At 36.7% G+C, this 27,704-nt stretch overlaps 1 protein-coding gene across 9 annotated transcripts in view; it reads left to right on the plus strand.

Moving 5' to 3' along the window:
- LOC129742369 (aquaporin AQPAe.a) overlaps positions 1–27,704 on the plus strand; it is a 219,525-nt gene that overhangs the window by 97,122 nt on the left and 94,699 nt on the right. For 3 of the 9 annotated variants that reach the window (XM_055734267.1, XM_055734268.1, XM_055734266.1), the window contains exon 3: positions 23,287–23,483. In XM_055734267.1, the coding sequence (XP_055590242.1) occupies positions 23,287–23,483 (197 nt within the window). Of the gene's footprint in view, positions 1–2,265; positions 2,575–8,209; positions 8,906–8,930; positions 9,114–23,267; positions 23,484–27,704 lie in introns of those variants that run through there. The other 6 variants (XM_055734270.1, XM_055734262.1, XM_055734263.1 and 3 more) reach the window with 6 other exon arrangements.

Here is a 27,704-nt window from a genome sequence, read left to right on the forward strand (position 1 = left end):
ATGGATGCAATGATTCATCTTCATAATGAATTGATTTCTTCAGCTGAATAACTGTTTGGATTGAGTGCTGAAATCTTATGTTACAGCTTTAAGGAACCAACCTTTTTCAGAGTTATAAGTTGAAGGCTGTAATTTCAACGCTTCGACAGCCGAGTAGGAATTTAAACAAGGGATTGAACAATTAAACGTGGATTTTCTGGAAAAAGTTTAACCATATCCAACGCATAAAACTTTTAAGTAATTAAATCTGAAGTATTTAGATTTGTACAATTGAAAACTAAATTGGTCAATTTAAAATTTTTGAGTTATTGAAGATCAACAATGTGTTCGATTCTACCATCTAGTTATAATGAAACTAGCCATTAAGTACTGCGAATTCGAACAAATGATTTTTGAGAATTTTTACATTGATCACTCTGCATGATAAATAATTGGATAATAATGTCAAAGAACAGCAAAATTAAAATAGAGCTCTAACAACACATTTTTCATGACATTATAAAATAGATGATTTCGGTTCCGAGACGGTGTGTTTTTTGATTAACTCAAAAAACTATAAGAGGAACATTCAACATAAAAAAACGGTATAACCTAAAGCAGTGAAAAATTAAACAGCCAAAAAAGCACATACAATTGAAAACACGCTTCAACAAGGTGTCATAGAAAGTCTTTTTAGAAATTTTAAGTAAATAAAGGTCGAATATACCCTTCTCCTGGGAGATCATCCATTTTGAAAAGAAGGATAGTCTTCAAAAGGGATCGTTTGTAAAGTACTGAATTTTCATTAGATAACAGATGGAAAAGATAAGAAAAATTGTTATCATTTGTAGCAAAAAAATAAGGCTAAATCTATTGATATCTATTCTGATCTATTCCTAAAAATTAGTGGTTTGAAATGTTTTTCGTGATAGGATCAATAAGCATGTTATCAGAGATGAATGAACTTTTAAGTTTAAAGTCTCTCTAATCAAACAATCAATCAATAAGCATGAGAGTGCTCCAAATGACCTGACTTTTGAAAAAGTTATGTGCTGCAGGCTAAAATTGATTCTAGGCCTCGAAAAAGTGATCCCATTTTTTGAAGCCTTATACCTTTTTTATCTTAACTCGAATCAAAATTCAGTCTTCGTTTTTCATAGTTTAGCCTTCAAGAAAACCCCTATTCAAAAAAAAATCGGCCGAAGTTATTGATGAAAAACTGGATTTTCATGTTTCTTCCGAACTAAATGTCTCAAAATCCCATAAAAACTTCAGGCTTGTTGAGCGTCCCCTTCCTGTGCTCTGATCTGGCCCAAATTTGGCATGAGATCTTGAACTAGGCCAAGGATCAATTTAAGCCTGCAGCCCATTACATTTCACAAGTTTGAAATTTCCCATACAAATTTGGGACAGTCTAATAAGCATTTAAGGATTTTTTTATTAATACAAACTAAATACAAAACGATAAACTTTGTAAATAATTCCAAGCAAACCTTTAAAAAGGCTAAATAACAAAACTTACAAAGCCAAACAAGGGCCAAATTTGTTATAATTATAATGATGAATACAAAGCTTCCAAAATTTTGAAAATTCAAACGTCTGATTTTTATTTATATTTTATGTGAACCCGAGCAAGGCAGGGTGAAATCAGCTAGGGGAAGTGCACCCACCTCCGTCGTATCCCTTTGATTCGTCTTAATTCATGAATGCATGTTTTAGAGCCGAAAAATTACTTTTCATTTTTATTGGCTACTTCACATGATTAACTTACGCTTGTGAATTTATTTTCTATCACAAATTTGACACTTTTAAAACTATTTTTTGAGATATTTGATTTTCAAATCACGAAGTGATATGAATTATATATCTCATGAATAGATCTTTCTACATAACACTAAGCGCGTATTTCTTTCATTTATGTGATGGGTAGCATCTTCTCAAACTCAAAACACCAACTAAAACAAGGTGTACAAACATTTAGCTAAAATGCATTAATGACTAAACTGGCTAGAGTTTAATCGACATAGCCATATTCGGAGAAATAAAGCATTTCACTAAAGGGCCTTCATTCTTCGGCCCAGCACTGATTTTATTTTTTGTTCTCAGAAGCATGTGAGTCCAGCCTGAGCTTGAATTCTTTATCAAAATTGTAAATCACTCTCCATTTCTTGCGGCTCTCGCACGGCGGCGGTGGTCTGGTCGTCACCTGTCGATTTCGGCTTTGAAAGGTGCCTACAGATAAGTTTTTCTCCAATCGCAGCCGACATCCACATTCAGTTTTAGTTCCGATCGCCCGCCGAGCGGTGGATAGTGCAAATTCTTCCAGTGTAGTGCGGTTGTCAATTGGATTGCAGGCCCTAAAACTATAGATACACAACATCGGCTTCTCTCTTCGCAACTTTTCGCGGGTGCAGAATCTAACGAGTTTACTCAGCGCGACCTGTAACCTTCGAGATAATAGCGAACGAGTACCTAACCTAAGTACTTGACTGCGTATGAGCGCGTGGTCCATAAGAAGGTTTCGCGCGTTGCAGTTTACTTTCATTTTCGCAGCCAATCAAATCGTTTTGTGTGCAGTTCATCGATGCAGCTTATGTGGGTTGAACTAGAATATGTAGTGTAGTTGGCAGGCAGTTCAACACGGGGTGTTGTGTGATTGATCTCGCGTGACCTCAAAATCTGAAAATTTCGGGAACCGAATGATGTTCTTTTTAAACGGTGCGTGGGGCGAGAGTTACCTGACGATTGATGATAGATTGAATTCAGAGCAAATTCAGTTAAGGTTCAGTTAGTGCATTTTCAAACACAAGCATAAAACTTCAATTCTAAATGAAACTGGAATAAGAATATCGATAAACAAAAAAAGGTTAAATCGAACACTAAAAAATGCTAGAAATAAAACTTATCTCTAATTGAAAAACGATCTTTAACATGAAAAATAAGTTTACAAAACTTCGTTTTTCAAATTAAACTCTATTCCAAATAACATCTGAAAGGAAATCAGAATCAGTTTCTTTAATAACACTAGTTTACAAAATTAAAAAAAATCGTAAACTTGATCGACTGATCAATCTTTTTAATGTGAAATCGGGCGCTGAATCCGAAAATGAAATTCAAAAAAATCTCAGTAGAACCGTTTTTGAGTTATGCTCCAAATATGAAATTTCGGAATAATAAAAAAAAGTTCTTGTACTTAGATTACAATATCTCATGAGGAATCTCACTCGCTCCGAGTCAAAATTATTTATTAGCTTAATACGTTTTTTATAATTTTTCTATCATAAAGTCACTAATATCAACAATACTGTTTATCATACGCAAAAACAGTGTTCAGATGATCGATAGGAAATTTATTCAATATGCAAAAGAGGGATTTCAAAATACTGTTATGCCGCCCGAGATATTGTAATCTAAGTCTAAGAACTTTTTTTTTATTTTTCCGAAATTTAATATTTGAAGCATAACTCAAAAACGGTTCTACTGAGATTTTTTTGAATTTCATTTTCGGATTCAGCGCCCGATTTCACATTAGAAATGACCTTTAGTTTACTAAGTTCAAAAATGCTGTAAACTAGTGTAATCTAAGATAATAGAAATAGAAATTGCAAATCAGTTTCAGATAAAAAATGATGATGCTTAGATTTCTAGATACCGGGAATCGAACCAAGTACGCCTGGGTTACCAGACTCACGCCAGCCTATCAGCTAGACCACATCAGCGCAATTTTTTTTATCACTTTTTTAATGCTTCCAAAATGAAAGAAAAATTATAAAAAATATAGATACATTCCAACATTGGAATGGCTTATGTAAAACCTAATAATATCATATTTTCAAAGCAATGTGAAACTCTAAACTTTTTTAAAAAAAAATTGTCTAATATGTTCGTGAAGGAGAGAAAGGGATTAAAGAATAATGTTGTGCTTTAAGACCGAGGTTACCTCTGCATCCTAGCAAAAAAATGGGCTGTGGAAGGGGGGAAAGGATTCGATCGGGATACACTGTTGAGTAGTGTAATGATGTTGAAATGAAAGCTAAATTGCATTAAAAAACTTTCCTGTTTTTTTTCCTTCTGAAAGTCAAAAGATGCAAAATGTTTGTACGATGATTCTATCATGTAAAAGGTTAAAGTAGTTACCAAGTTCTTAACAGATTGCGGACAAAATACAATATATCTCGATTTTCGCTTGTCGCTAGTGTTTTACTCTGAGAAGCTTAACTCTAATGTCACAAATTTGATAGTGAAACTTCATTCTACAAAATTTAACACAACAATTTAGATTACCCAAAAGTACTATTGTACTTGGTATAATTTGCTCCATTGGTTTCTGAGATATATTTAGAATGCATAATACATGTTGGCATTTTCCGGCTAAGATTTCTTCGCAGTCCGTAATGTGTTTAAGAATCAGATTAAAGATATTGAAAAGTCAAAAATATGAATGCAATTGATACATTTTTACCCTTCACATTGAAAATTCCAAACATCTGGTACTTTAACTATTTTTAATCACATTTAACTATTTTGTTTTCTACATTTATTGACAAACTTTTGATGAGTTCCTTATTTCAATACATTTTATACTGTAGAATTTTACTATTTATGATTCATGCCAAATTCAGGTTTTGGCCGATTTTTAATTTTAATATTATATTTAAATTAAAAATTGTTCGGAGAAGGATCTAAACCACATAATAAAATTGCAAATTGCTCAATATGAACCTTAATAATAACGTAATTACCGATCAAGCGACGTAAAATTTGTTTTTGAACCGCAATCCTATAATTTTTTTTATAATTCTTTATTTGAAACGGCTCATACGATTATGTTTTAAGGAGCCAAACTCGTTTTCTTTGTTTTTACAATCGTTTTCGCTACAATCGCTTAGCACTTTTTTTAAAAGAAAAAAGAAGATAGAAAGGGAAATGCGAAAATAAAAAGGAATTAAAGACGAAGATCGATAGCTTTAAGAATAAAGTAGATTTCAAACGTGTAGTCCAAATCTAGCACAGCTAGTACATCTCTCACAGGAACTTTAGGTGGTCGCAATCCTTGCACAGTGGTGCAGAACATCAATCTAGCTGTACGAAATTAATAGCGCCCAGGGATGAAGAGATAGACATTTGATGTTTTTAGCAACATTGTTCAGTTTTACATGGAGCATATTTCAATATCAAAATTTATGCCAAGGGGTCCACCGATAGCGAGATAAAAATGCTAACTTTTTTGTTTTTCAAATTAGGGCTTTAATGTCTTCGACAAAGTTGTTTATCTGATCAAAATACATAAGTTTGTTGAATATGTCAAAGTCCTATTACATCACCCTCAGGAGTTACAGTCAAAGTAAAAAAAAAAATCTCTTTAAAAAACAGTTTTTTGAACCCGACATGTTGTAGATCGGATGAAATGGTTCGCTGTCTTTGAAACAAAGTTGTAACAAGCCACAATCTACAATTGTCTCATACATTATGATGGGTTTAGAAGTTGCTGAAGTCCCTATAGAAAGCATTTAGTGTATTTTATTGGCAATTTTTTATGGCTTGTCCATCAAAAAGTGCACATTTTCGCAACACCCCTTTTTTTGTGATTATTTTTTATGATAAGCGAAACCATTTCCATTTGAAATTAGCCTGGAAATCGGTGGAAATAGTAGAGATTTGAATGATTGAAAATAAACTTTTTCATGAAAATTACCTATTTTACTTATAGAAAAAACGTTGATAACATTTAATTCATTAATAAAGTGTTGCAGTTTTCTTTTATATATTTTGTTTTATTAAAATACATTTAAATTTGATTTTTCAAATCATTTAATCTTAAAAAAAATAATGGAACTTATCTGTTAAATTAGGTAAAGCACTAAATTGAACCGGTAAAAGCGGTTATATTGTACTGGAAAAATCGGTTCTATTATCAATTGCAAATTTAGTGCTCTACCAAATTTAATAAATTAGTTCCATTTTTTTTTTAAGTTTAAATGATTTGAAAAATCGAATTTTAATGTCTTTTAATAAAACAAAATATGTAAAAGAAAACTGCAACACTTTATTAATGAATTAAATTTTATCATCGTTTTTTCTATAAGTAAAATAGGTAATTTTCATGAAAAAGTGTATTTTCAATCATTAAAATCTCTACTATTTCCACCGATTTTCAGGCTAATTTCAAATGGAAATGGTTCCGCTTATCATCAAAAATAATCACAAAAAGGGGGTGTTGCGAAAATGTGCGCTTTTAGATGGACGAGTCTTCAAAAATTTCCAATAAAATACACTAAATCCTTTCTATAGGGGCTTCAGCAACTTCTAAACCCATCATAATGTATGAGACAATTGTAGATTGTGGCTTGTTACAACTTTGTTTCAAAGACAGCGAACCATTTTATCCGATCTACAACATGTCAGGTTCAAAAAACTGTTTTTCAAAGAGATTTTTTTTTTTTACTTTGACTGTAACTCCTGAGGGTGATGTAATAGGACTTTGACATATTCAACAAACTTATGTATTTTGATCAGATAAACAACTTTGTCGAAGACATTAAAGCCCTAATTTGAAAAACAAAAAAGTTAGCATTTTTATCTCGCTATTGGTGGACCCCTCGGCAAAATTTTGATATTGGAATGTTGCTCCATGTAAAACTGAACAATGTTGCTAAAAACATCAAATGTCTATCTCTTCATCCCTGGGCGCTATTAATTTCGTACAGCTAGATTGATGTTCTGCACCACTGTGCATTGCTACTTATGATTTATTAACTTCTAGGAATAAGTTGAAAATTAAAGAAAACTTTGCTGCGTGCTTCCATTTTTCAGATGAAAATTCTTTCGAGAAATCGGCCTTATTTAAGTTAACAGGTTCCTGGCTTTGGATATCAGACTATAAGACTGATCGTTCTTACGGTAGCACTTCACATTTTAGTTCAAATCGAAAATGCAAGTAGCAATTTATAGTTTTGAGACGAGAAGCAAACTTTTTCACATTCTTCCAACTCAACGCCTGCTTCACTTCATTTATTCAAAAAATTATATTCATATTATAAGAGCAAGTTCACTGGTGTTGGGAAAAAGTGGTAGAAATTTTGACATTTTGAAAATTTCACCATGTAAAAATGTTTTCAAGATCTTTGGGCGTTGTATTTTTTACAGCACTTTTTCTATTTCAGCCGTATGTGATAGAAATATTGCTATTTTTGCATCACAGCATGCGAAAATACAACACGTGTACACAAAATTTCTACCACTTTTTCCCAACACCAGTGAACTTGCTCTAACTAGCTGATCGTCCTCTAAACCTGAATTTGATACCTAAAATCAATTGCTCGTTCCTCAATACACTCACGTGCAAATTTTCATCCCAATACGTTTATATAATAACGCCAATATCGCTAAATCAATATTTGTCTTGTACGGACGACCCCCTACAAAAAGGGTCTCTCTAGGTCTTGCGTTGGCTGAGTCTATAAAGGACAAACATACATAAATTGCTTCATATATGCTTATTGATAGCCTGACAAAAAAAAATTAAAGATCATTGTTGCAATTTTCTGAATTTAACCCTTCGTTTTTATAAAGTATGAGATTCACAACAATTAAATTTACGAAATTTAAAAGAAGAAGATTTTCAACCTAGAAATGGTCCTTCTTTAGTTTTTTTTGTGAGACAACAAGTTCAAATTAAGTTGTTGAAATCTCGCAACAAAGTTGTTTTTCAAATATTTTTTTAACGTGGTTATCTGTTGTGTGCTTCCGGGCTTGGAATGCACGGATTTTGACCCTTGAAGCTATCGAAAGCTATCGATAAAATTCAAGCAAAACAATTTGACTCATCTTCATTATTGTGTCCAAATGTATCTTATCTTTTTATCGACTCTTCCGCAAACGGCAACCTTCTGAAAGATTGTTTCACTTGTTATCGGATTGACGAATAACAGCAAAGAAAAGCCAACGACTTGGCACACGATAATTTCATTATCCAGGCTTAAGTCTCAGCCTCATCAGAAGTGGATAAGAGCCTTGTTTAAAAAAGTGCAATAGATTAACGTTTATTGATCTCTCTAAGCGTTCAATGTCATTTACCTGAGCCTGTCCGCTTTCACTTTGTATGTAGATACCGACATATAGGTTTGAAAATAGAATGAAACTTTAAAAAATTCCAATACATCTATTTGTTGTTTGAATCGCGCTGTATGAACCTTGGCTGAAGTTGCTGTCTGTCATCTTTCGTTGTTAGCTCGCAACAAATATTGAAAAGCGATTCCTGCGTAGGCATGACCTTTCCTTAAATAATAAATCGCCGATATAGAACAAAGTTAAACTTGACCGAAATATCCAAGCGAAAAACTATCAATAGAAACGGCAACAGTTTTGTGAACATTCACTACCACAATCAGCTGGTATCCTGTGGAAGAAATTAAAAAGTTCTGTGGAAAAGCGGGCTTTACCCTCTCCTTGCTCTCCGATCTAAAAGTTTTGAAGAATTGAGTTGGCAATTTATATTATCAGTCAACGGAATCCACGGAAGCCCATCGCCATACGTGGCCTAGCCTCTACTCAGCAGTCACGTGTTTGATCAATACAATATCTATAGCCAACCTGAGGACAGGAGGAGCGATTCTATTTGTAGTGCCAGTGTAAAATTTAGTCCTTCATCGCTAATTCGACTGTCTAGTTATTAGGAAGAGCGTTCGAAAAACGGGTTGGTTTTGTTTCCTGAAAGCAATCAAGCAAAAAATAAGCGAAGTTTTCCAATACGCAGTGTTAATAAGTGATCAAGATCCGTGAAGAATATCGTGAAATTTAACTGTTCCAGACGGAAGAAAGTTTAAAAAAGCGAAAGAAGACAAACCATTTCATTGTGTAGAAAAACGAAAATTACCCACTTTAAAAAAAATGATTCCCATATTTAGCAAGTTTGAGTTCAAAGAAGGTACGGCCGTGTTAAGTGATTGTGCGCTTGTGATTAACGATATCATCCTTTGCAACTAACACCCCAACTGTTAAATGGTTTATTGTGCGAGCCTTACTAAATGTCTCCTGCTAACGATAAGCCCGCGAGATCTTCTTCCAAGTCACCCCTTGCCCTTACGTTGTTCCCTCCTGTTCTACCACAACTTGTTGTATGATGAACGGCGAAGGTATTATATGGTGGTGCTTGTCGGTTTTGCTGTTGTTGTTTTTTGTCGGTAGAGGTGGGAATCCTCATGATATAGCAGCTCCCTCCCCCACACAAAATGAGTTTACGTTTGTTTGTTTGCTTGCTAGCCTGGCTTGTGTTTGCCTGTTTATTATATTAGAATAGAATAGAATTTGCATGGTAGTGATTATTTTCAATTGCCTTGTTGATCGTATCCATCCATCCGTCGTTATTCTAGGTGTCTATTAGCTAGAGGATGGGATTGATTTTCTTTCACAAGTTCCACGGATATTGTGATAACAATATAACCATGAAATTGACACCTGCGTAAAAATAACAGAACCAGAATCAACCATTTCAACCTAAATAAGTGGTGACGTTGTTATTCCAGGAGTTTTGACTAGTGATAATAAAATCGATTCGTGATTAGTGATTAGTGATCATAATCGAAATATAGCACATTTTTGTTTCATTCACTAAACCTGAAATATGTCGGGCATGCATTAGATTCGTTGTTAATACCTCATAGTTCTACGACTTTGTTTTTAATATCCTCATGAGGACTCAAAATATCCAATTTTGAGAACTTTCGCCAAAGTTTGAGTGGAACTAGGCGAAATCTGATCTTATGGCCAATGTCTCACACGCAGTTTTTACCCCTGAATGTATGCAGCACCTTTGTATTATAGGGACAGAAAAGATGTAAAATTAAGTTCGCAAAGAACCGAAAATTAATGAAATCGGTGTCACAGCGTACAAGTTTGATTTATTTGGGCACAAGAAATGTTTTTTTAATTCTTTCTTTCAGAGGAAAGACGGGAAGGAAGAGGGAGGCTTTCTTAAAAAAAATTTTTGACATAATTCGATAACTTATGAAGCCAATAAAGGTCATAATATCAGAATTAGAATCAATCTTCATTGTCATCACGATTAGAATTTTAAGAAGCTCATTAAATGAGGTTGTTCTTGATGATGAAATGTCAATCTAAAACGATATACTAATATACAAAAATTAAAATAATTTTAACCCACAAATTTCTTTAATTCTACAAAATGTAGCAAAACATGGAGTATTTGTTTTTAAAAAATCAAAATGTCTTTCATTTTTATGTCCAATATGTATAAAAGAGTGTATAAATGTTAAGGGGGGAAATATGATTAAAGGTAAAAAATAGGTCATTTTCTGGGGCTTTTTCGTAAATCATTCAATTTTCATTTGACAATTCGAAAATATTTTTTATGAAGAGTTATGTAACTCAGTTAGTTTAAATTTTAGTTTCAATGTATCGGATCAATTCCATTCTTATTGAAGAAGAGTGAATGATCTTTTGAAAATTTTATCCCAAGGGGAAATTTGAAGAAATTTCAGATGACCTTAAAAGTATATTCTCTGATAAAATGTATAGACTAAATCGTTCACGAGAAGATCCTTTTTTAGAGAACTGCGATTTTTTCCTCAATAAGATTAAGAACATTTTCGCTTTGAATGTCTTGAAATCTTTAACTTTTATTCATTTGCTGAAATTAGTTCTTATAAATTGTTAAACTTTAATTCATTTATAAAATAAAATTATTTTTTAAATTTTAATATCCTATTAATTGGAATAGTATTGTTGAGACCCCTCGTTCGTGCTCGAAATTAGACCCCACCTTTGTAAAACATTTTCGAACTCACGTACGCCCGTGAGCAATTTGACAGCTAGTTTAGAAGACAGAATAAATTTGCAAATCATTGTATCGCTAAAGTTGTAGCCAGCAGATTATAAAATACGTTAGTTTTCGCCAGTTCTCACTTTAATCGTCGCATATATTTAACCAGTTCAGGATTCTACTAGCCTTCTAGCAGAGCTAGAACCGTAAGTTGTTAAATTCACCCTTTAATTGTTGCGATAAATATCAAATCATTACTTTAACAGGTAGAGCCTGAAAAGCCGCGTGTCCGCGCACATTCTTCTCAATAACGAGCATACAGAAACTAATTTGTAAGTAATTATCTTTCCATTTAAACGAACTATGCTAACGGTAAATAAATATTTACAGTTTGAGCTGTTAACAAAATCGAGCTGCTTCAAAAAGCGTTTTTTATCGCTCCTATCCCGAACACTTCTCAAAAAATTACAATATAACCTCAATTTGAGATGTCGAGTTGCGGGAAGTGCGACCGTCCGGACACCAAAGACATGGTTGCGTGCGACTCCTGCCAGGCATGGTATCATTTCCAATGCGTTGGAGTTTCCCCCGGTATTGCAAACAGGACCTTCAAGTGTGACGTTTGCACGGGTAAAAAAGTGAAAAAGACTGGCACCGTGAAGAAGGTTGGAACAACCACCAATCCTTCAAAAACAACGAAACCTGTCGAGGCAACAACAACAGAACCAACTTCTTCCGAAAGTCAAAGTGTTTCTTCCGACGCTGCCACGCAATCCGTAGCCAGTGAAGCCGCTACTGTCATTTCGCGGAATCTTCCGGAACCGAGCTAGGAGCAGCAACTCCAAGCGATGATGGATGAAATGGAGTTGCAAGAAAAGCAGCTGAAGGAGGAAAAAATTATCCGTGAGAAACGTATGGAGATGCAACGGATACTGGAAGAAAAAAGGATTTTGCAGGATCGAGAGCTACAGGAGAAGCAACTGGAACAAGAAAGAAAGTTGCTCGAGCGAAGGTTGCAAGATGATTTGGACTTCAGCAAACAACAACGAGCTCTGCGGGATAAATATGATCGAGCCCGGAGTGATTTGTTGCTGAAAGACCAAGAAGAGTTTGCCGCTGGTGATTGTGAAGACGATAGTGCCGGAAAAGTGCGTGGTTGGCTGCTGGATCCACTTAATCGAGATCCAACGAAAAATGTTCCCTTCGATGACCAGCTACAACAAACGCCTAAATGTAGGCCAGACTCCAAGCGTTTGTCGCATAATGTGCTCGAAAATAATCGCCTGTCGGTAGGCAATCGTTTGCCTGTCGATGAAAACAATTTTTCGTCGAAATTTTTGCCAGAAGGTAGCGATTCCGCTTCTGTTCAACAACAAGTTTATCATCAACCTACCAAAGCACAATTGTTGGCCCGCTCAGTTCTTGGACGCCCGTTACCCATCTTTAGTGGCCGAGCAGAGGAGTGGCCGCTTTTCATAAGCTCGTTCATCAACTCAACAGAAGCTTGTGGATTCAACGAGCAGGAAAATCTGGTCAGGTTGCAAGAGTGCTTAAAGGGAGCTGCCCTGGAAACCGTTCGTAGCCGGTTGATGCTGCCTTCAGGAGTGAGTAAGGTCCGAAAATGTACTCCTCCTCGAGCGGATCGCCTGGAATCATTCATTCCTTTCGGGCTGGCGGTGCAAGAGCTCTGCGATCATCTCGAGGCTGCCCAGCTCCAGGATCATCTAGTGAATCCGGAACTACTTCAGGAATTGGTCGACAAATTACCAGCCGCTACCAAACGTGAATGGGTGCAGTTCAAGCGAGCAGAACAGAAGGTGACACTGAAAACGTTTGCTGAGTTTACGTCGAACATAGCCAGTGAAGCAAGTGAAGTTATTTTAGTGGTCGATCAGAAACCGTCTGATCCCAAATTCATAGATCGAGCCCGTAACAAGGAAAAGGGATTCATACATGCGCACAATGCGCACGAAACATTGAGCCTACAATCGCCGCCGGTGCCGTCGACTTGCCGCGTGTGTAGGAAGGAGAACCATCGAGTCCGGAACTGCGAGGAATTCCGGAAGAAAACTTTAACCGAGCGTCTGAGATTGATGGAGCAGCTGAAGCTCTGTGACCGCTGCCTCAACGAGCATACTGGGTGGTGTCGATTTAAGATTACATGCAACATCGGTGCATGTCGTTTGCATCATCACCCACTCGTCCACCGTAGGCAAGAATTTTCGACCCCATCGCCAGTTCCAGTTTTTTCTACACCTGCTCCCCCTGCGGAGCGATTGAATGTCCATGTGGAGCGCAAGCCGTCTGTTATTTTGCGCATTATTCCCGTCACGTTGTTTAATGGTTCGCAGTCGGTGAAAACGTTGGCCTACCTGGACGAAGGTGCTTCTATGACTCTGATAGAAGAGAGCTTGATTCGGGAGTTGAATGCGCGAGGAGTTTTTCATCCAATGACACTGCAATGGACTTCCAACATCGTACGCCAGGAAGCTTCGTCACAATGTTTATCTTTGGCGATTTCGGGTGACAGTGGAAAGCGTTTCAAGTTACGTGACGCTCACACGGTAAAGAAAATGCATCTTCCGAAGCAAGCTGTAAAGTTTTCTGAAATCTCCAATCAACATCGGCACCTGCAAGGAATATCTGTACCTGATCGAGCCGCCGACGAGCCAAGAATATTGATTGGGCTGAACAACATTTTCTTATTTGCGCCTTTGGAATCACGGACCGGAGCTCCACTAGATCCTATTGCAGTTCGATCACATCTGGGATGGTCGATCTATGGACCCCTGAATCGATCGGGATCTGACATGTTCGTGGGATGTCACAATGAATACTCGAACCAAGACTTACACGATCAGATGCGGGAATACTTTTTTGCCGAGGAACCGAGCCTGCTTGTGAAGCACATTCCGGAATCCAAAGAGTTGGAACGAGCACGAGCAATTTTAGACCGAACCACTGCCTGGGTTGACGGTCGTTATGAATCAGGTTTGCTGTGGAGATCGGACGACATTCAACTCCCGGATAGCTACGCAATGGCGCGCAAAAGGTGTGATGCTTTGGAACGACGTTTGAAGAACAACCCTCAACTAGATTTGGCAGTTCGTCAGAAAATCGATTCATATTTGGTGAAACAGTATGCGCACAAGGCCACTCCGCAAGAGTTGGCCTCAGCCACACCCGGGAGAATCTGGTTCCTTCCGTTAAACGTCGTCATTCATCCGAAAAAACCGGAGAAAATCAGATTAGTTTGGGACGCCGCTGCAAAGGTCCAAGGTGTGTCCCTGAATTCGATGCTACTTCCTGGCCCCGACCTTTTGACGTCTCTTCCGGCAGTGTTGCAACGATTTCGCGAGCGTACGGTGGCATTTGGAGCCGACATACGCGAAATGTACCACCAAATTCGCGTGCAAGCTGCAGATCGACATGCGCAACGGTTTTTATTTCGTTCAGATCCGATCGCCGAGCCCGAGGTCTACATATGGACGTTTGCACCTTCGGATCTGCCTGCTCCCCAGCCGTGGCGCAGCATGTGAAACGGGTGAACGCGCACAGGTATGCGCAACAATTCCCGGAAGCAGTGGATTCTATCGACCGTCGACATTACGTCGATGACTATTTGGATTGTGCTAACACAGAAGACGAGGCGATTGTAAGAGCGAAGCAGGTGCAGTACATTCATCATCAAGGTGGTTTTGAGCTGCACGGTTGGATATCGAACTCCATTGAAGTATTACGAGCTTTGGGGGCGTTGCCATCTGAGGAAGTTTCGCTGAGTGAGCCAAGCTCCAGCGGGACAGAACGCGTTCTTGGGATTATTTGGAAGCCGCGAGATGATACATTTACCTTTTCGACAACCTTGAGAGAAAACCTGATTCCCTACTTTTACGACGGCAAGCGCCCTACAAAGCGCATCGCTCTCAGCGGGGTCATGAGTCTGTTCGACCCGCTGGGCTTCCTGTCACCCTTTACGGTGCATGGGAAACTACTTCTGCAGGAGCTGTGGCGCACCGGCTGCGATTGGGACGAGTGTATCGACGACGACAACTTTGCTAAGTGGCAAAGATTTACATCTTTGTTACCAGAAGTAGAAGCTGCCCGTATCCAGCGTTGCTATCTCCAGGGTGGCCCACCGTCTTCTTACGATACCTTGGAGCTACATACATTTGTCGATGCGTCGGAGCAAGCGTTTGGTGCCGCATCATACTTTCGCATCGCGGTAGGAGATGGCTATAAATGTTCGCTAATCATGTCCAAAACGAAAGTGTGTCCGCTGAAACAATTATCGATTCCAAGATGCGAGTTGTCTGCTGCTGTACTGGGTTCGCAGATGGCCCACAGTATCGAAGCTGAACATGATTTAAAGGTGACTAGAAGGGTGTTCTGGACAGATTCCAGGACCGTTTTATCGTGGATCCGGTCTGATCAGCGCAGGTATAAGCCATTTGTTGGGTTTCGAATCGGAACCATTCTTCAGAATACGAGAGTCGACGAGTGGCGCTGGGTTCCCACCAAGTTCAACATTGCGGATATCCTGACTAAGTGGAACAACGAATCGTTTTTAGCACCCGATAGCTCTTGGTTCTTGGGCCCGAAGTTTTTGCATCGAGACGAAAGTGAATGGCCAGAACAGCCAGTTCTGACCCCGAATACGACACAGGAACTACGTACGTTCCTTTTGCACCATAGCTTCTCAACTGGCGAGCTACCAATCATCGATGTGAGGCGTATATCTAAGTGGACAATTTTGCTGCGAACATTATGTTGCGTGTTTCGATTCTTATCCAACTGTCGTCTAAAAAAACTGGGCGAGCCTATCGAAACGATCGAAACACCTGAGCACATCAAGAAGTTAGTCATCGTTGAGATCGAAAGTGTGAAGGTCCCATTGAAGCAGGAGGAGTTTGAAAAAGCCGAGAATTTGCTGTGGAAGATAGCGCAACGAGAGAATTATTCCACCGAGATTGCAACGCTGTTGAATAATCAACGTCTACCGAAGGAGCAATGGTCTAGCATCGAAAAAAGTAGTTCCTTGTACCGTTTGGCACCCTTTCTCGACGAGTATGGTGTTCTCCGAGTCGACGGCAGAACCAGTGAAGCTTCGTTCGTTCCCTACGACACACGTTTTCCAATAATACTTCCCAGAGATCATGTTATTACGAATCATCTACTGAACTACTATCATCAACGGTTTACTCATGCAAACAAAGAAACTATCTTCAACGAGTTGCGTCAACGTTTCCACGTGTCGAAGCTACGACCCAGCATCAAAACAGTACAAAAACAGTGCCAGTGGTGCAAGGTCCAAAGAACGCGCCCAGGACCTGCAAGGATGGCACCGTTGCCGATCGAACGTCTCACACCATTCATCAAACCGTTCAGTTACGTGGGCATTGACTATTTCGGCCCCATTGATGTAGCAGTTGGGAGGAGATCAGAGAAGCGCTGGATCGTCCTTTTCACGTGTCTTTCCGTTCGAGCGATCCATTTGGAAGTAGCTTATCGCCTGAACGTCGACTCCTGTATCATGGCTATTCGGAGGTTTGTATTACGCCGAGGTCCTCCAATATCGTTCTACTCCGACAACGGTACGAATTTTCAAGCTGCTAGTAAGGAACTTCTGCAACAAATTCGTCGCATCGATCAATCCTGTGCAAATACTTTTACGAATGCTCGCACCCGCTGGAGCTTCAATCCACCGTCCGCCCCTCACATGGGGGGAATATGGGAGCGCATGGTGCGTTCCACGAAAGCGGCCATGGCTACCCTATCTTCTGGAAACCGTATGACGGATGAAATTCTTTTGACTGTAATCGCTGAAGCTGAGGAAATCGTGAACACTAGACCTCTTGTGTACTTGCCACAGGACTCTCAGGAGGCTGAAGCGCTGACTCCGAATAGTTTTATTCGGGGAACTTCATCTGGACAACTTGATCTCCCAATGGCACCTACGGATAAGGCCGATTCGCTGCGGAGTTTGTATCACCGTTCTCAATACATCGCCGACGAGTTGTGGAAAAGATGGTTGAAGGAGTATCTGCCGTCGCTCAATATTCGAACCAAATGGCTGGAAGAGAACAAACCGTTGCAGAAAGGAGACCTGGTCTTCATTACGGATGACCTAAACCGGAATAGCTGGGTACGAGGAGTGGTAGACGAGGTAATCCAGGGTAAGGATGGTCACGTGCGTCAGGCGCTGGTGCGTACTTCTTCCAAGGTGATTCGACGACCAGTAACCAAACTCGCGGTCATAGAGGTAGGATCTTCAGGTAAATCTGACCGAGAAGCTAGTTCCGGACAAGGTTTACGGGCCGGGGAAGTGTTGAGACCCCTCGTTCGTGCTCGAAATTAGACCCCACCTTTGTAAAACATTTTCGAACTCACGTACGCCCGTGAGCAATTTGACAGCTAGTTTAGAAGACAGAATAAATTTGCAAATCATTGTATCGCTAAAGTTGTAGCCAGCAGATTATAAAATACGTTAGTTTTCGCCAGTTCTCACTTTAATCGTCGCATATATTTAACCAGTTCAGGATTCTACTAGCCTTCTAGCAGAGCTAGAACCGTAAGTTGTTAAATTCACCCTTTAATTGTTGCGATAAATATCAAATCATTACTTTAACAGGTAGAGCCTGAAAAGCCGCGTGTCCGCGCACATTCTTCTCAATAACGAGCATACAGAAACTAATTTGTAAGTAATTATCTTTCCATTTAAACGAACTATGCTAACGGTAAATAAATATTTACAGTTTGAGCTGTTAACAAAATCGAGCTGCTTCAAAAAGCGTTTTTTATCGCTCCTATCCCGAACAAGTATCTTTTAAATATGAAGAATTGATTTTCATATGTACAGTTGCGTTCAAAAAAGAATGAAATCGCGTGAAGCTGCGCACTCACTTCCAACTTCGACAAGCTGTCATTTCTCTTTCCGTTGATATTTTTTCATGAAATTTTCACACAATCTAGTTCATCTATCCAACTAACGTTCTGCAAAATTTGAAGAATTAACAATGACTGGTAACAAAGATACGGCTATTCCCGTAAAAAAGGGAAATTTGGAGTTGCTTCACTAAATTTGCTGTATCTTGTACAGTTTTCATTAAAAAATCTTGAAAATTGGTCAAAAGATGTAAAAAGGTTTGATCTAGTACCAGGCCAAGTTTCGTTGAAATCGATTAACGTGATCAAAAATTGTGCCTGTTAGAAAATAAGGTTCATCATCGCCCAACGAACGGTTTCATTCTTTTTTGGACGGACGTTTGTATAGAAAACATCTGTATCAAAGTTTTTTCTTACACAAAATAAAAATTTATCACACCGAATATTGTAAATTTATAGAAACTTCATTTGTGCTTTATTAAGGAATAGAAAGTGTGTCAACAGAGTTCAAAATAAGAAGACAGTGTTTCAGAAATGACCTGCTAAATATACTGATATAAAAATTTGATACACAATTAAAACGAGTATTATATTTGCTCTTGTGTTTAAGTACCGGTTCTGTTGAAACAATTTTTATTTCTAAACGAAGCAAGAATGAAGTTCCTAACAATTTATAAGATTCTTTGTGATAAATTTTGATTTTGTTAAAAAGAAAATCAAGAAAACATTGATAAAGATGTTTTCTATACAAACATCCGTCCAAAAAAGAATGAAATCGTTCGTTGGGCGAGAATGAACCTCAATTTCTACCCGGCACAATTTTTTATCACGTTTATCGATTTCGACGAAACTTAGCCTGGTACTAGATCAAACCTTTTTACATCTTTTGACCAATTTTCACGATTTTTCAATGAAAACTGTTCAAGATACAGCAAATTTAGTGAAGCAACTCCAAATTTCCCTTTTTTACGGGAATAGCCGTATCTTTGTTACCAGTCATTGTAAATTCTTCAAATTTTGCAGAACGTTAGTTGGATAGTTGAACTAAATTGTGTGATAATTTCATGAAAAAATATCAATCAAGAGAGAAATGACAGCTTGTCGAAGTTGGAAGTGAGTGCGCAGCTTCACGCGATTTCATTCTTTTTTGAACGCAACTGTAGGTACGTTTCAAATTTTGTTCCTCAAATTTCAAAGCTCTATGAATCTAGTACATTTCAATAATCGGGACCTTTTTTCACTGGGAGGATAACAGAACAAAAATTGAACACCATAGCAACTTATACATTTGCACCTAGAAAAATTGAAGCAGGCTAAAAATGCTTGGTAGATAATGAAATTTCTATATATTTTCTACGTGTCATTAGAACACGTGGAGTAAGTTTTAAATGCTAGCGCCCCATCACAACCAGTAATCAATCACTTACTTAGTGATATATCAGTTTATCAGTGGTAAAAACATGTGCCGAGTACTTGAAGTAGAGCTTTTTGGAAAAATTGAGTTTGGACAAAATGGCGGACGTTTGAACATAAAAAGCTTTTTTTATCTAAAATTTCGTCACTATTTTGACAATTGAAAAAACAAAGCAAAACATTGCAAATTTTCGTACGTCAAGGACCGGGTAATTTTATAAGGATTAAAAAGAAACCAAAAGAATGAAAATCGGCCCACTGGTTCTCCAGAAATCACGGTCACCGCATTTCAAAACGTGGTTTCGAGAAAAATGCGTTTGAAAATTTGGGTAAGAAAAAATCATGAAATTTTGTTCACTTACATGGAATCATCGATACCAGACCCGTAATGCACTTTCCAAACTCTCAAAATGTTTTTGTCGGCGCCGAATTCGAGCTTCTTTAGTCTGTTCCTAAGCTTTTACCTCGGCTTTCGCTATGCGAGTTTCATTCTGTTCTGCTACGGCGCGCTCTGGAGTTGGTTCAATTTTTTGGCCATAACTTCGTTATTTTTGAAGATATCGACTTGGATCCTGGACCAACAAATTTTTGAGACCACAAGCTTCAAGAAAATGCAAAAAAGCAAAAGTCCATTTTTTTCGAACCGCTACTCATATTTCTCCCGTTAAACTGTCGTAAAATTTTCTCGCCTCCCCGGTGGAATTTAGCCCTATATCCCTCTAGACCTAAGTCATTTCATTCTGCGACAGTACATGACATTGACGAATTGAAACTAGATTTTAATTGTCAGTTTCGATTTACAATTTAATACGAAACCCTATCTTGTCATTGGTTTTAATTAAGAAATGTTCATCAAGTTCATCCAATACGTTATTACTAATCACTTAATCTATATATATATATAAAAATGAATGTTTGTCTGTCTGTCTGTTCCCTATAGACTCGGAAACTACTGAACCGATCATCGTCAAAATTGGCATCTGAGGGTTTTTGGGGCCAGAGATGATTTCTATAATAGTTAAAATCCCATCCGACTTAAGGGAGGGGGGGCTCCCAGGCTCCCATACAAAGTTTGTAGTTTTTCGAACCAAATTAAAGTCATGACATCCATTTTCTCAAGATTTTTTTTTCCTTTGGGCGGTTTGTTTTTCGTCTCCATGGTCGAGGCATCGCGAACATACGTCGCGAGAGGATAGTAACCATGGCATAGCATACTGATCAGTGGGAATAATTTGGCGCGTATTTCTCACCAAGCATATTTTCAATGCAAGGGGTGGCGATATGAAGCCTTGAAGTGATTTTTTTTCTACTTGATTCCTAGCTCATTTGTACAGCACACGGTTATAAATGACGACAATTGAAAAAAAAATACTGAAAGTAAAGAATTTACATACAAATTTTTAACCCATTTTGCCTAAAAGGATATTCTTGAATCATATTAATAACAGAAATATGAATAAAATGTTTTCGGTTCATCGGAATGTTGAACATGTAAAAATGTACTTAACTGAAAAAGAAGATAAAAAAATGCGATCCGACACATGATCTGATCAAGAGCCTTTTATTGAAATTAGATAAGATAGAACTATTATTTGAGTCATTATGAAGCTTTAAGAATAGAGTGCAAATTTCGGATCTTGAACAACAAGTTTAGAGATCAAGCTTCAATAAATAATAAACCATCTTTGAATTGCAATTCGGAACTCCAGCTGCAGTTCTCATTTCAAAGTTGTTGGTTCTAAACCATGATGAGGTTTGATTTCAAAAAAATTCTTTCAAAAATATAAATTTGAATAAATTTGTACAAATTACATTTTTTTGCAAGGTGTAGCAATGCACACCGGGTCAGCTAGTTAATAATAAAAAAAAACTTTTATAGCATCATAACAAAATTAATGCTGATATGGGATATTCTTAAACAAACCAACCAATTTCAACATCAAATTTAATTTATGTTTATTGTTCTTCTAAATACTCAACTCTGCATTCAAATGGTAGATATTGATAAATTACACAAGACCACAAAATTCACATTTTATTTAGGAGCAAAGAATTAAAGAGCAAATTTTGATTAATTTTGTCTTGCAACTTTTGATAATAGGTAAAAAAGGTTTTAGAAAATTCTGCACTTTTCTGATAAAACTTCAAAATATAAAAAAATCTCTTTTTCTGTTTGTTCATTTTTACCAATTTTTTAAATAATAGATTTTAAACGAACTTTTAAAGATGTATTTGAAATTGCATTTGAGATATTTTCTAAAGCAAAAATTAAATCGTTTTCCAGATTTCGAGAAATTTGTTTATTTGAATCATCAGTCGAAAAAATGTCCTACATAAATGTATTTTTTTTATCTATTTATAAAAGAAATGGTGTTTTGGATAAGTGAATTCACTGAGAAGTCGATGTTTTCCCGTTGTTTATATTTTAATATATGAAATTTGCCATATTGATGTAAGCTAATTATCAAAATTTCAAGATTATTAAAATTTATGCAGATTGAAGTATAGATATTGAAAATGAGCAAGCAGAATTTGATTAAAAGCGTTTTCATCACATGTCATCAATTTGTTCTTCAAGAAACAAATTTTACAGTTCATAATCTTGAAATTGTCTTACTAAAAGAATGACTTTTACCGACAAGGCCGATAAATTGAGTTAACATTTTATTATAATTTCCTAAAGGAATTAACCAAATACTACATATTGTATTTAAAAAAATTACCGAATTTTATATTCAAACTAAGTTTGTCTTTGTTTTTCTAGTCTAATTTTTTGTGTTGAAAAATGATTCGAAGAAGCAACTTAAATGCGCAATGTTTTCATTAAGCACATTATCACAAAAAAGTTAAATTGGTTTCAAGTATTAAGTGATTTTCTTAATATTTAATCTTGTTTATTAAAAATTTCAAAAATGTTTTCACAATCAGAAAATCAAAAGAAATTGATTCAAATGGATTCATATAGATTAATTTATAGATTCATATAACTACAGATTACTTTACTGATGATAAACATAACTATCTCAACTCAACTCCTTTATGTGTTGTCTTTTGTTATTTATTGTCGATTTATGATAAAAAAAAGAAGTAAAACGCAATAACTGTGCAAAACGTTTTTTCGTGAAAACGCGCTTTCCAGATTACGTGTTGTGCGAATCTAAAATTTTTATTTACAATGATGTTGCTCAAACATGTAAAGATAAAAATCTATAAATATGAAACTTGCACCTTTTGAAAATTTATAAACGAAAAACGTTTTTAATATCTTTCAATATTTTAAAATCTTTACTTCTTTGGCTCCATTGGCTTCATTCGATAGCGAAATGTTTAGAATGGCTCAAAAAACGAAAGCGTTTTATGTGTGTGACAAATAAGATGAATCCGGTGATAATTTTAACAATGGCGTTTGCTTGGAATCATTCATTGAAATCGTCATAAGAAAGAACGATTTTTCAATTTTCCATAGAAAGGTATAGACTCACTCGCTGATCCACTTCAACAAGCTGAACACCTTCAAACTGATTTTGAAGAAATATTGTGTACCTAATCGTTATGGAGAAGAATATTGTAAACTTAAGTACCTACCTACCTTTTTGTGCTAGGTAAAGTTCTATAAATAAATTTCATGGTCTAAACTGTTTGAAAAATGCATATCCAGTATTTAATGAATGAAAAAGTTGATTTGAAAACCTTTTTACAGAATATTCAAAGATCTTCATATTCTAAATTTTGCAAAAATAGCATTAGGTACTAGTCCTACGATTTTTTTTAATTTTCTTTTCAATATGATTCCAAATCTTAGAATATAGTATCAATTCAAATACAAATAAAGACCCCGTTCAAACCTTTTTTTTTTGCACATTTTTATATTTTATTAAGTTAATCAATATTAATGAAAAACATGATACATAGATATTACCATTAAATTTATTAAATTGTCTCAATTATATTAGGTAGTAAAAAAAGAATCGTTGTTCAGCACGAATGTTTCCAAAATCAAACGGGGTCTGTATTCAATCTCTAATGTTTGAATATTCTAAATTTTATTTCGTTCACAAAAATAATGCGGTAACATTTGTTCGTTAGTCATTCGAGAAGCACGTCTTCTCACAGCTCATTTGCCACAGTCATTTGCTTGCTTATTATTTAATTTTTCGCACCTTCTTAATGCGTGAGAAGTTGGTATATATTTTCTTTTCTAATCACAATCATGTTATTTCTCCTTTCAGGTGTCAAACAGATCGTCGGCGTAGCAGACATCACCGAGAATCGCAACATATGGCGCATGTTGATAGCCGAATTTCTCGGCACCTTCTTCCTGGTGTCGATCGGAATCGGTAGCACGACGGGCTGGGGCGGAGGTTACAGTCCCACGATGACGCAGATCGCACTCACCTTTGGCCTCGTAGTGGCCACCCTTGCACAGGTGAGTGAATCTCAAATTTGCGATGTTCTTCTGCCGATCTCCGATGTTCCAAATCGGGCGCTGTCTGGCTGCATACCTACTCAGTGTGGGTTTTTGGGTGTATTTTAGACTTTATTTATGGTAATTTCGGTTGCAGAAAATGATCGGCTAATAAACAATGATGACGAGTGATTTAGCGTTGTCACGATTTCACAGCAAGGGAATTTTATCCTTTTCGGACAAATGGATTTTGCATAAATTATGGAGTTAAAGTGTCTCAGTGGCTTCCTACCAGTTTCAAAATTAAACAACTGAGGAACTTTCCCATGATTTTATCCTCGACTGAACAAAATTAATTTGGGTTTTTGAGGATAGCTTTCAAATTCAATCAATCTAGTCCAGTGATGATAGACCGTCAGACGAAACATAGACAAATTATTCTTAGTAGGTACCAACCTATAGTTGGAATTTTCTACTCGAACTCGTAAATGCAGTCAGCCAAGAGCGGCCCAAAGCTCACCTACAATTCATCACCCCACATGGACACCTTTAAGCCAAACCGCGGGTGATTGATTAACTGCGATCCAAAGTTCGCAAAGTCTCTCACGAAGTTCGAGGTTAGCCTTTCTATTTGGTAGTCATTCAAATGGTTCAGCTCAACAAGCCGAGTAGAGGCAGAGCAGCAACCATTCATAAATGCAAACTCTTAGCCCAAAGCTTGGCTCAACTTGAGCTGACTGTCGTCAACAGTTCAATGGTTGATCTTTGGAAGCGTTTTAATTTGTCACCCTCAGGTCAAATACAGTTTGACGAATCATTTTGAGCGCGTTTTTGAGTATGTCAATCTTGAATCGGCAAATGTCATCCTACTTCGTTTGAGTGAAAATAGCTTAACGATGGCTTTTTTACCATTTTTAATGTTTTCGATTCTCGTAGAAAATTGAAAAATCGAGCAAAAGATGTACGAATTTTTACATTTTTCGATGCCGTTAAAACGTCACCCAGTATGACGGATTGGCTTAGTGACTAAACTTTAATTTGCTTTTCTATATTCTTATTCTATATCAACGCTGTTTGTGTAAAAATATTTTTCGGACGCATTTTTTTTAAATATTTTTTTTTATAATTCTGTTACCAGTCTCGGCTAAAATGCATCAAAACGCAAATTTACCTTATAAATCTTGCAATATAAAATATGCTTAAGGTTGCCAGATTGCCCGGTTTTATCCGGGTTTGCCCGGATGTTTGATACAAAATTTGGGAAAAGTTCGGTCCGGCGCGGATTTAATTGACAAAGCCTGGATTTTGCTGGGATTTAATCACTTTATTTGTCAAATAAAACAAAAAAAAAAAACAAATTCTGTTCTAAATTTTTTAATCATGCGTTTAAAACGAAATTTTTTGAGCAAGTTTTAAAGAAATGATCATGGTTGTTTTTTGGAAGCCAAAAATAGGATTTAAAATCTGCTGATAAGTTTTAGTAATTTCGTTTTCTTGATCTTTGTTGAGTAATTCCTGGATATTGACAAAATTAGCCCGGATATTGCCCGAATTTTCGAACCACAAATTTGAAATCAACCGATCGGATTTTTCCAGGTTTTTATATTAAATAGCTCGGATTTGTCCGGCCTGGAGACATGCTGGAAAAATTATGAAAACCTTACATATGATAGAATATGATTGTTTTGCATCACACGATTTTTTATTTCAGAAATTCATCAATTCGAACATCAATTTTTATGGTTTCAGCTAGAAGATTTTTTTTGTATTTTTTTACCCCTAAATGTATGCAGCACCCTTATGCTCTTTGAAAACATTTTAGAAAGGAAAAACGTCATATTTCATTCGAACAAAAACATAAAATTACTGCCATCGGTGCTTTATGCGTGATGGCATCACAAATATATCAAAAACTATTAATTTTAAGCGACTTCAGCACATCAACTTTTTAGTTGTAACCGCTTTTGCTAAGAAATATTTACTTTACTTTAGCACAAAGTGGGATTCGGTCCTGATTAAAATCTGTGGCTGTTGGTTTCTGAGAGTTATATCGTCTTGTTTCAATTTCGAGTTTCGAAGAAAATCGAGACGGTACATTTTCATTTTAGCTTATATCTTAGCTTAGCTTGATTGACTTCTCATATCCACCTTAAATCATTGAACTTGAAATGCTGGAAAGATATGATCATTCATCTTCAATTTCAAAATAAAACCTCAGTATAATATATTCAATTTGACTTTGTTCAACTTACGCATTTCAAATTCCATGATCTCTGGCGTTGCTAAGCAGAACACGTTTCACATCGCCAATTGGATGCTACTCTGTGATTAGTCGAGGCCATCAATTTTGTGCAAGGACCAACAGAATGGTGCTTGGGATTAGCAGAACATTCTCAGGGCACAACACTCATGCTCTCTTTTTGAATATAATCAATAACAGCGCCGGCCACGTCCTAGTAGTCAATGAGGAATGAAGGAAGGATTGTCAGTAAGATACCTTTCGTCCCTATGTATTCCTTGACTTGTTTTAAAACTTGTTGTTTTAAAAATGTAAAAACGAAGGTAAATCATTATTCTGTGTTCTGGACAACACCAAATAAATGATTGATTTCAGCTCCGTAGAAACTATATTTAATTTAAAATGTCAAGGTAAGATGTTACCATGTCGATGTTCGTCATTCGTCTTAAAGAAATTAACAATTTGAATAATACGGGAATGAACTTCATGTTCTTCAGATACGCATTTTTTTCAATCACAGCAGTCCATAATTTCACGCACGCTCGTAGTTCACAAGAAGAAAAAATGTTCAAATCTCGCTCTACATCAATGTTTTCATACTTATTATTAATTTACATTTTAAATTAATCTATTTTCAAGCATCGGTCAAATTATAGATTAACGCCGAATCATGAAAAAATATTTAAAATAGCAGTGGGTCAAGCGACAACGGCACTCGGGAATACGAAACGAATAATACGGAACGAAAGATATATTCATGTTACACATTTCAGCTATTTAGACGTAAAAATTCATTAGAGTAAACCATTTTTAAAAACATCATTAGATAATTTTTCTTAATTCGGGAGAAAGAACTGCAACGCTTCGTTTTCGTTTTTTTCAGACAACACTTAATAGATGCTACCCAGCGCACTCTTCCAATTTTCGACTTAGTTTTCCGGAAACCCTTTTAAACACGAATTGGAACGTAGATGATCGTCTTCTCCGCGGCTTATGCTAAGTTCGCCCGCTGTGCACCATTTACACCATAATTTTCTTAACATTTTATCAATTTCACAAATCAGAACAAATTTTCACGACACAAAAAAAACACTTCATTCCCTGGCAAGTCAACGCCTGCTCCTCCTCACCCATGGTAAATTGCTTTACTTAAAGAAAAACTATGTCTTAAAACCTACAATCAATCAGGTATAATTAATACGCAAGATGATGAAAAACTTAAGAGGGTGCTAGAAAATATCTAATACGACAAAATTGATGTAAAACCGTGCACCCATGGTCAATACCCATAACCATTTAACATGATTTTCAGCGCTCAGCGTTTCAGCGTTCAGTAGTCAGCGTTTGGACAGAATTCATTATATTTTCCTGCTATTCCTGGGGCTCGTTCTGCTGAATTATCAATGACTGATAGACTCTGGCATTCGATTTTAGCAACTATGTAATCACTTCTTGACTCCCAAAATTTGGGCTCTGTTTCCCAAAGAAAACGGGATTCAAGTGGCAATATTACAAAAATGCCAAATATTTCTCGGTAACCAAATCTTCCAATTAGTTTTTGAATGAATATCTTTTAAATCTCATTTTTTTTTCTCTATTGCTCTTCTTCAGTAGATTGTGGACCATTTTTCGCTTCATAACGGCATCAACTTGCTCATCAAAAAAGCCAGACAGATGTTGAGCTCTGACAAAAACCATAAATGTTTTTCGAATTTTTTCGACGTTTTCTGGCTTAACTCTTCATTATCGTAGCTTTTGAGGTTGTTTATAAATATAAGATCGTTCAAGATTCGTGCACTTGTAGCAAGAGGAGCTTGATATAACCTTTTTGAATAACCTTGTACTACAAACTGGACGAACTTTTCAAGTTGCAAAATGTCATCCACATTGCGTGATGTAGAGCACTGGTCTTTTAAATTGAACTTCCTGTTCTTCATTTAGACAAACCAATGTTAGTTGAAGAAGTTCTAGATAATCTTCACGGACGAATGTCTGAAGCATCC

The sequence above is a fragment of the Uranotaenia lowii genome, chromosome 2 (assembly GCF_029784155.1).
Source record: "Uranotaenia lowii strain MFRU-FL chromosome 2, ASM2978415v1, whole genome shotgun sequence".
Classification (NCBI taxonomy): Eukaryota; Metazoa; Arthropoda; class Insecta; order Diptera; family Culicidae; genus Uranotaenia; species Uranotaenia lowii.